At 46.4% G+C, this 10,954-nt stretch overlaps 1 protein-coding gene across 3 annotated transcripts in view; it reads right to left on the bottom strand.

The window, feature by feature from the left end:
* ANO4 (anoctamin 4) overlaps window positions 1-10,954 on the bottom strand; it is a 213,927-nt gene that overhangs the window by 28,516 nt on the left and 174,457 nt on the right. For all 3 annotated transcript variants that reach the window (XM_085880561.1, XM_085880560.1, XM_085880563.1), the window contains 2 exons: window positions 6,116-6,198; window positions 2,868-3,008 (listed from right to left, as the gene is read on the bottom strand). In XM_085880561.1, coding sequence (XP_085736687.1) covers window positions 2,868-3,008; window positions 6,116-6,198 — 224 coding nt within the window. The remainder of the gene's footprint in view (window positions 1-2,867; window positions 3,009-6,115; window positions 6,199-10,954) is intronic.

Below are 10,954 nucleotides of genomic sequence, written 5' to 3' on the forward strand. Positions count from 1 at the left end.
CTTAATGGTTAGGGTGGTGGGCTTGGGATCCTAAGATCCTGAGTTAAAATCCCACTCGGCTGTTGAATTAATACTAGGTGGGGTTGACTCTGCCTGCCATCCTTCCGAGGTTGGCAAAATGAGTGCCTGCTTGCTGGTATCCTGTGTCGAAGTGGTGACCTGTCCATGATTGTACCCAATAGCCAAGCAGTAGACTGCCGAGGCAGCAGCAACGCTCTACACAGAGTATTGTCCCAATGGATGGATGGATGGATATCAATGGAGGGAGAAATGATGGTGGATGGTCAGGAAGGTTTTCACATCGACTTCAGATGCTAAGATGGGGAGGAATGGGGGATCAGAAAGGTTTTCAATGTTAATATGTTAAAATGTCAAGATATCAATATGGGGAAGGATGGGGGAGGGGATGTGGATGATCTGAAAGGTTTTTCAATGCCAAGATGGGAAGATAGAGAGGAATAGGGGTGATATTACAGGAGGATGGTCTAATAGTCTTTTCCCTTTGCTCCAATCACTTTCATGTAAATTGGGTGGGGGGGGGGGCAGTCCCACAACTCATTTTCCGACTACTCGCATGCGCAGAGAGGAGTGAGATAATCTTTTTTCTCTGTCTGCCTGTATAGCAGTCAAACAAAATTGAAAATCATTCCAAACAGAAAACTTAACATTTTTAAGGATGTCATACATAAAAGACACAAACAAGAGGTACGAAGAACTAACGTAACTTGTTAAATAAAGTGGTGTAAAAGACGCGGCTTCAACAGCGGTAAACTTCTGAAATGATTTTTTTCCGGCAGCCTTTAAAATATTTATTTTATTTTAATTGAATTACATACTTGAACACTGTTGAACGCTAATCGCCTTTTGACACTTTCAAAACTTCCGTTTACAAAATGTTATGGAATTTTACGTCATCACGACTAATTAAATTTGCCACTCGCAGACCCTTGTTTCTCAAAACTGCACAGGGCAAGGTGTTCTCTGAACTCCCTAGTTACCAATCAAAAAGGATAACATTTCATCTTGTCTGTATAAAATAAGCAAAGGACATGCTTCCGGACATGCTTCTGCTCCTCTCTCAGCAATGGTCGGAGGCCCTCAATCTCAAGCAAGAGGATATCACTCCCTGCAAATATCTCTGGCAATCCACAGAGTCTGGCATCCTGTTGTGTTTGCCAAGCTCTCTGCCTGTGGCACAGAAGGCAGTCTTTATATCTGGACTTTTGAATTCCTCCACTCATGCACTCAACGTGTTGGCATCAATGGAACCCTCCCTCTCCTCCCCTCTCCAAGCGAATGCTGCAGTTTCCCAAAGCAGGTTTTTGGGCCCGCTCTTGTTTCTCATCCATATAAATGACCGATTCAATGCTCTGGAAAACCCTTTCTTCCTTTTTGCGGATGACTCCACATTGTGTCATTGAGTACCCCATCTTTCTGCTAGGCAGGCAGCAACTGCGTCGCTCTCTGCTGGAAATGATTAGACTCTGGTTTGATAAATGGAACATGTCTTCAATCCTGGAAAATCTCAGTCTCACCCTATCACTCTGGAAGCATGGTCAAATGGACCCACCTATCTATTTTATTGATCATTGTCTTGTATGGATGTGCAAGCTTTCCCTGTTTTACCCCACCCGACACTGTGACCGCTGATTTATTTCTGTTTCTGGGATGTTGCCATCATGGTCTGATGGCATGGTCGTAAAGCTGTGTGCATGTTGTGAGTGAATAAACGGATCATAATCTGTTGAGTTGTCTTGATTCATTACAATCATCCACTGGAAAAGGTTCAATCCCTTGAACCTCTTAGCCTCACCATCAGCCATGACCTTTTCTGCGCTGACCACATAGCAAAGCTGGCCTCCAAAGCCAGTTACAGACTGTACATCCTCCATCAATTCAAGTGTTTCCTTGGAAAATCAGAGCGACTTACAGTCTACAAGACCTTTGTCTGGAGCTCAATGGAGAAGTGCCCTCTGTTCTGGGCTGGCACCCCAGCATGACATCTGTCTCTCCTGAATTCTGTGAAATCTAAAGCTCTCAAAATTATTGGAATTACTGTCATGAGGCCGAAGCACAAGGTCTGTTGCTTTCACATCACAGGCAGGTCAGTGGTTTCTCTATTTTTGACTGCCTCTTCTACAATATTGCTCCCTATGCTCTCTCCATCCTCCGACTCTCCCCATCTACTCCAGGATGTCCTTCCAGTAACCCCTCCTGGTTAAACTTCTAAAATCCAGGCTGACTGCACACTTCAACTCTTATATTCATTGCTTCTTTCATCTGTGGACCATCCTTCCAGAGGCTGTTGTGTCTCACCTTTCCCTCCAGGGCTTCAACCAAGCAAGCAGTGCACCGCCATGTCATGTCATCTCAAATTCTGAACCTTCATGTATTTATTACCCCCATTAACCTTTCCTAACACAACCATCTAATTTGCTAGTTCCAGCATTTCCTCCATGCATCCCTTTCATCTTCTCCTGTTCATTCATTCCCTTGATGTTTCTACCACTACCAGATCTACCTTGCTCTTTCATGAGCCTCGCTAGTGCAAAGATAAAAAGAAAGAAGATGCAAAAATGACATGAGCAAAGTATCCATTGAACTCTTACTTCTCAAGCAGCCAAGTGAAAGTCCAGCATTGCATATAGTACACATCTCCCAATGTCCCACGACACCTACTTACAGGATATAACAATGGAAAAATAAATCTGGTCAACCGATTCAAGTTCATTGGGATGGTCAACACGATTATTAAAAGTAAAGATTTTCCATGACAGTTGATGACATCTTTTCCAAAAACTGTCATCCTTCATTCCATTCATCCAGCCTTTGAAGCACTCAATGTTCTGTGGACAACACCAGCTTACCATTAAGAAGATACCAGATGCAGATGCCAGGAGGCGGCTGCATTTGTCGTTGAAGGACTGGTGTGGCTCTGGTTTGCCGGTTATGGGATTAATCCTCTCCGACTTGGAATACTTCGCCTCAAATTGGGGCCGGATGATCTCCTGCGATGGGAAACACCTGTTGCATTACAACCCTCCCTTAAGCCTATGGCGAGATGACGTGATTGATCACGAGATGACGGCTTAAGGCTGATCACGTGTGCCTGTCAATACTTGTTTATTCTCCTTCTCCATGTAGCACTCTTGTGCTTTCTCAGGCTGACTTGGTTCTGGGAGACATATGGGAGGAGTGGCCAGTGTTATGACCGACGGTATTTGCCAGCGAGCATCAGGGAACAATAGAGATTCCCACTGCAAGGGAACAAGGGATTGAGATCATGTCAGTATCGAAACATCGGTTGAGTTAGACCAAGGATCACCGGTTAGTTACCACGAATTTACATAAAACTTCATCGCAGCTGGCAGCTAAACTGCATTGCAATAAAAGAAGTACATTATTTTTGACAGAATTTGTAGCTAAGGCCAATAATCCATGATTGTGTGTGTATAGATCGCAACCTGCATGTTCCATGACATGCTTGCGTACATGCGTTTCAAGCTTTGTCGTCTGGCGGAGAGCCTGCACCATGCAAGATGCAGAGGAAATCAAGAGTCAACCCCCTGAGAGTATTTCCTTCTCTCGAGACATGCAAAGCACACGAGTACCTGTGCTTTCCTGCTGAGGTGAAGTGCAGTGGGATATTTGCTCCATTTTAACTGAAAGCCTGTGCTGGTTCACTGGCCATATTCTACTTGCTCTAATCTATGGGAGCATCACCTCAGTTGCACAACCACTATACATTGATGATGCAACAAGCAGAACAAATTTGTAGACGCTACATTAGCCAGTGGGCAGTTCGGTATTTCACAGACTACAACTAAGCCAGAAGATTGCATTTTAACTTTAATATCCTCTTTCTTGGCTACGATGGAAAAACAGCTGAAGCTGTGTAACAAATACCGAAACAGGGAAGATTCGTGGCAAGCATCTACTTTTGGTGAGGAACTTTGTAGAAAGTGCTAGTATGGCACAGGGGTTCATTGTCACCATTCCAGTTAAGAGGTACGATTGCATATAATCCCTCACGGTACGTATGTATACTCATGGGACAGTCTTGTCGGACTGCGTACTTTGGTCATCGGGTCAATATGTGCGTCCCAAGCTCTGGTTAAATGTTTGGGTTTTTTAAAACCTTTTTTCGATTTAAAAAAAAAAAGGCAAAGCCATAAGGCCATGCATTCTGGCTCTGTGGGTTTGGATGCTTGTGTTTGTTTGACCATGTTCTTCAGCCTTCAGGTTGAAGTACATGAGTACACTAGTATTTGTCAAGCCTTTTTGGAATGTGTACTTTGGCTTTAGGGCTGGTGTGCATGTCCTTTGCTTTGTTATGTTTGACTTTTACCTTTTTTCTGTTAAAACAAATCGTTAAACAAAGATGGACAGTATGTCAGAAACGTGTCTTTGGATCCATTCCCTTCCCATGATGAGTATTCTACGACCTGTTAAGGTTCACTGTTCCTGACACTGCATTTAGCAGTGGTCGGTTCTGTGTCTTTCACAGACTCCAGCTGAACTGGAAGTTGCATTTTAACGTTAATTATATAGATATATATTAAAAACGAAGACCCATTCACATCTCTCACCTGTGAATGCAGGGAATAACCAATTAGCCCTCACCTAAACAATTAAACCCAGGTGGCGAGGATTGTATAAAATAAATCGACTTCTCCCATGCTCTTCTCGCCGAAGAAAGCTGCATAAAGCAACCCTGAAAGGCTACACAAGGTAAGCCCTTTGCTGTTTCAAACCCTTCCCAGAGTTCATCCACAGCTAAAGACCATTCACAAATAGTACATACATGAGAATCCCAGTGATACACACCCCCTCAACTGCTGGACCGGTTTCCTCACTCGGTGAATCATCAGCGACAGCGCAGACAGAAACGTGCACCACTGAGGCTCCCAACCATGTACCACGTGTAAATGTCAAAAACAGTCAAAAGTAGGGATTAGATGCCTCAAGTAGTTTGGATTAGAGTCATTTTCAGGATTCTGCAGGGCTCAAAATTCAAAATTGGTCACAATATTAAGGTTTTTTGGTTTGCCACGCCTCTGTATGTTCACCACTCCAGACAGGAACTGGCAAAATGTTGTCTTATCACCTCCCCTACAAACTAAAGCAGGTAACTCCTGGTCTGGTGTATTCTCCTCCATTTTACAGGGCTCAACAATCAAAATTGGTCACAATATTAAGGTTTTTGGCATGCTAATAATTTTCTTTTTCACTAATGTGGATAAGACCAGGCACTAACATACCTTGGCCCAGCTCCGACAGCAAAAAAGCAGGTAGATATTAGTCCGGTGTCTTCCTTTCAAATTCACAAGGGTCAAAGGTCCAAATTGGTCACAAAATTAAGTGTTTGGGCCTGCCGAGCCTTTACAGTTAATCAAATACAGACAAGATCGCACAAAAATTACTTCACACAGCCCCTTCAAACAGAAGCAGGGAAAGATTGGTCTGGTGTCTTCCTTTTGATTTTACAGCGGTCAAAGCGGATGGACACATTGCTTTCATTTGTGAATGCCCATGAAGGTAATTCACATTGCTTTGGTGTAACAGAAGAAATGGCTGGTGTGCTTCCTCGGGTTTAAATTCATGGTGAATAATTGTACACATTATGACGACATTTTGTTGTGCACTGACGATGAAATTGAAAATGAAATCATCCACCAACGAAAGTGAATAGACCAGCCAAGTGTATCAGAAACTACCGACACGTTTTATTATTGCCTGCTATCTCGCAACGGCACGAGGTGTGGATAAATTGGATGAAAAATGAATACGACGAACACGAGGATACCTCATATTGCGCGTGCGTGAATGCCATAGGTATGCGTGTGATGCAAATGTTTGGTGAATTAAAATACTGCAATTACCACACTTGAAGACAGCCAATGAATGCATGCAGCATGCAAAAGTGTATGGCGTCCGAAAGACGAGTCCCCATCCATTCAAAATGCCTTTTTATGCTCAAAAAAATCAGAGGTTAGTGGGTCAGTATCACCACAATTATAGCAAAAAGCAACAGCATGCATCTTTACCTCATTATTAACATGATTTGCTTCGCATGAACACGACTGCATGCAGCGCGACATCAATTTGTGCTTACCTCCTCTTCCTCTATGTCCAAAAGATCCCACTCGTAAACCAGCTCTGCTCTGCGACGCTTCCAGAACTCCAGGAATACGGTGGCTGCAGGAAGGAGACGAATCTAGTTGAAAAGGTAATACTGTTGTGGTTCCGGGTTTGGTGGCGAGGACAACCGCTAGACGGAGCAGTTGGGCCGTCTCCCACCGAACACCGGAATTAAAAGGTCGTCACCCCGGATAACTCCGGACTCGACGGGTCGCTTAAAGGACCGTGGTCGCCAATATTTCGGTGGTGTGAGGTAGGGTCCACTTGTCTATTCCAATTTACCTAAGTACTCACGCCATCGAACTACCTGGGAAGCCACACCCTCGGCCGGCTTTGTCCGAACCGAGTCGCTGTTACCGACTCGAATCAGGCGTAACCGAGCGGAAATTACCAAAGCCACGCCGGCCCATCTGACAACTTACGGCACAAACAGCCTCCCTAACTCTCAAGCCCGCACCGTGCTGGGTCAATGGTAGAAACGACAGGCAACGAGCTGGTACATTTAACAGGGGGTTATTTATAATAGGGAGGGAGACACAGAGCTGAGTTATCACGACTATAATATGCAGGCAATGTACAGTGAGCAAAAGCACTTAACAATTCTACTTAAAGATGGGCCACAGACAGATACACACACACCCAAAAATAAATGGGGCCAATTGTCCTTTATTCGGCCCTTCAGCTCGGAGGGAAGGCGAGCTAGAGTCTGGCCGGATACTTGGCCGCCTCGTGCGGTTTGGCCGAGACGAGCAAACCAGAATGAGACCAGCCGCGTCAAGCGAACCAGGATGAGACTAGCCGCGTGGGGCAAACCAGAGTGAGACCAGCCGCGTCGGGCGAACCAGAGTGAGACCAGCCACGTCGGGCGAGCCACCAAGCACAGGACCACGGAACCACCGAAAAGAAGCCCACCGAAAGAACCCCTGAACCAGACACCCACCAACGAAGCAAGGACCCCAGAGACAGCTCGCGATCTTCCTTATCCCTCCTCCCGTGCGGGGTGGAGGGATCCGCTCTGAGGCGATGAGCCTCCGGATTGGACGAGTGGTTGTCGGGCGATCAGTGCCCCCCCCCCTTATTGGACATTCCACCTTGCAGGGGGGGGAGCCGGCACTGAGGTGATGAGCCTCCTGATTGGTTCGGTGGGGGAAAATGGTGGCCATCCGTGATTGGAGGAGGTCCGGTGGGAGGGGCAATGACCACCCTCCCACCGTGCATGTCTGAGAACCCAGACTGAACAACCAGGGGAGCACCCTATTTTCCATCCACCCTTGTAGTGGGGAGGGGGGGGATCTTGGGTCGGCTGTCGGGCCGGCCACTTTCGATTGGACGAGCTCACGGTGGGCGGAGGGAACCTCACCCTTGTACGTGACATGTTGCACGTGGGCGATGGATGGCGATGGTGCGAGAACAAAGAGTTTGTGGTTTGGGAGGAAGATTTAAAGATGTAGAAAAAATCTAGCTAGAAAGAAACCCGCAGTGCACGGACACTTATCAACCCATTAAACATAGGGGAGGGTCCTTCCTAACTATAAACACATACTTATCGAAATAACTGAACTGCGGGGACTCTGGCTGTTGTGTGCAAATGGCTGCCAGATTCGTAACACTACCCCCCCTCCATTTCTACAGACTCGTCCCGAGTCGTAAATTTTCGTGTGCCATGCAGGTGTAAGTTTTCCCCGAGTACATTTTACCTACGGATCCCTGAGTGCGACATTTGAATACATGTCCCAAAAATAAATAACCTAGTGCGCTGCGTAAAAAAACTATCAGACTCACACGGACAACTTGACTAAATTGCCGACACTAGACAGACACACAGGTGGGTTGCAAAGATTATGTACATTTCCTACTATTTACACTAACTATGGTCCAAAACCTGTGATCTGTGGGAAAAGGCACAGTAAAGTCAACAGTTGGTGTGGGTGAGTGCCCAGCAGCTGGAAGGTCAGACATCTTCAAGGCCTGCTCAAAAGGTCCCTCTTTTTGTCACTGAACCTTCCTTTTTCATTTCAGTCTTCAGCTGCTGGAGGCAACTCACCCAAACACGGTTCTGTTCCAGACTTTATGCGCCATCCCACGGTAACACAATGCGCCATCCCACAGGCCATTTGAACTGGCCTTTATGCAAGAAGAACAAGGGGGGATAGCCGGGCTGCACAATGCAGTCTCTGGCTCCTTTGAATGGATGGACAAACAAATGATGCACGGGATGCGCAATGCAGTCTTCGTGGTGCGGCTACCTGCAGGGCAGTCTTTGCAAACACACCTGAAGATGGTCCTGGTGCACATGGATGGTTGGTGACATGGGGGAAATGCAAACAAGGGCTAGGCAGGCATGGGGAAAAGGCAAAGGTAGGCAAGGCAAAGTATGGCGAGGCAAATGCAGACCAGCAGATGCAGCACAAACAGGCCGGCATGTGAAGCTGGCCGGCCTCTGGTCTGGTCCGTGAGGTTCTGGAGGAAGTGCTGTGGTGCCGGCCGCTCCGAAAACGGGCTCGGACCTACCCTACTGTCTCCCCCCAACCTATCGCCTTTGCCTGTCTTTGTCCATACCCACTCCCTTAGTTTGCAACAACAAAATTTAGACTTCCCCCTTTTTTTTATATTATTATTATTATTATTGTTTTCATAATTCCCACTGTCCCGAACCCTCCTACTGTCCTTGCCCGGCTAACCTATCCTTCCTGCCTACTCCCCAACCCCTAAGATCCCTCTTGAGGAATAAGGAAGAGACAGGTGGATGTCTCGAGGCCCAATGGAGCCTCAGAACAGCCTCCACAGATTTCAGCAATCTTTCCTGGGTGAGTCCAGCAGCCTACGGAGAGCGAAGGGATGGATGATGCGAAGGGGTTCACATTTCCTTTCTGTTCTATCCTCTATTACACTTTAAACTATCCCCAGGGATTTTCAACATGCCTGTCTCTTTAAACTATTGGTTCTAGAAACCATGATTCCCGTCGCCTGTGTTGGTGTTCGTTATAAATTTGGGCCTGGCCCTCAAATTTTCTCTCATGCCCTTACACAATTTCATGGCTGGGCAGCGTGGCTCACTTGGCAGGGATTCCCCTCTGCCGAACTCGAACTACAGCACCCCCGGGCAGCTGAGGCTGTCTCCGAGCCTACCTACTTCATATGAACGCGGGGAGTGCCCTTCCTGGCTACTTCCCCATATATGCCCACGTGGCATCCGTGGCGCTCCGGGTCCCATTGCGAGGGTCGCCCGTGCACATTTCACTATCCCGGTCGCTTGGACCCATAGTATAGCCTATTCTGGCTGACTTCTCCGTGCCCGGGGTGCCCTCTACTCAGTACTCACCTTTCCACAGCCACGCTCCCAGCCGGTCAATGGACTCCTGCACCAATGGTCAAAGATTGTCAAATAAACCCACCTATCAATTTCCTTGGTCATCCACTGGACGAGGTTCAGTCTCTTGAACTTCTCGGCCTCACCATCAGCCATGACATTTCCTGGGACAACCACATGGTATAGTTAGCTTCCAAAGCCAGCTGTTGATTGGATATCCCTGTTGATCCATCTTTCCCTGGAAAATCAGAGCTATTCACAGTCTACAAGATATTTGTCTGTAGCTCAATGGAGTATTGCTCTCCTTTATAGACTGACGCTTCAGCATTACATCTCCTGGATTCTGTGGAATATAAAGCTCTCATAGTTAATGAAATCTCACATGATGAGGCCAAAGCACAAGGTTTGTTGCTCTCACATTGTAGGCAGGTCGAAAGTCTTCATGTATTCTTCCGTCTATTCTCCAACATTTCTCCATTTGCTCTGTCCATCCTCAGACCATTCCCAGAAACTCCCAGATGCACGAGTTCTTCCAGTAACACCCTCATGGTTAAACTTACAAAATTCAGGCTGATTCCACACTTTGTGTCTTTTATTCCTTGCTTCTTCTGTCAATGGAACAGCCTTGCAGAGATTGTTCTGTCTCACCATTCCCTCCAGGGTTTCAAGCAAGCAGTGCATCCCCATCCTGACCCATGATCCTTGTTATCCCCATGAACCCTTCCTACCTCAACTATCTTACTTTCTGATTTCAGTGTTTTTTTTTTTTTTCTCTGTCTCTGTCTCTGTCTCTGTCTCTGTCTCTGTCTCTGTCTCTGTCTGTCTCTCTCTCTCTCTCTCTCTCTCTCTCTCTCTCTCTCTCTCTCTCTCTCTCTCTCTCTCTCTCTCTTTCTCTCTCTCTCTTTTTTCCCTTTCCAATTCGTTCACCCCCTTGCCAGTTGTACCCAATTGTTGCCCCGCGATCCAATTATCAATTCACTCTTGCTCTTCCATGATCCTCGCTCTTGCAGAAAAATATAATTGATCTGAATTTTAACTTTTGAGTACAAACTATGAGACTGCAAAGATAGAGCCAATCACCCTGTGGTCCCAGTCGAGGGTGGACCTTGTGGTCGAAAACGTCACATCGCCGAGACAAGATGATTTGGTTTGTCGTGCCTTCACATTCCGAGGACATACGGCTCCCAACCACAGCCTATTTCTCTCGGAGTTGAACCCAACTTACTGTGCTTTTATCATGTAGGCCATATTCTAAGATAGATGCAACTCGGAGAAACAGAAGGTAAAAACAGAAACCTGAACTTCATCGCTTCTCATGTGCATGAAGCTCACGGTACATCGAGTCTGGATAAATAAGTCACACTTACATATTGAAAACGGATACAATAAGTGAAACTCAAACAAACTTTGTGGCTTCAAAATAGAACGAATTCAGCAGGTGCAACAGGTATTTACCTGCATATGGTGTTGATTCAAGCACAAAACTGAGCCGACACGCTGACA

The sequence above is a fragment of the Eptatretus burgeri genome, chromosome 5 (genome assembly GCF_056783735.1).
Source record: "Eptatretus burgeri isolate ZD-2024b chromosome 5, Ebu_testis_v1, whole genome shotgun sequence".
Lineage (NCBI taxonomy): Eukaryota > Metazoa > Chordata > Myxini > Myxiniformes > Myxinidae > Eptatretus > Eptatretus burgeri.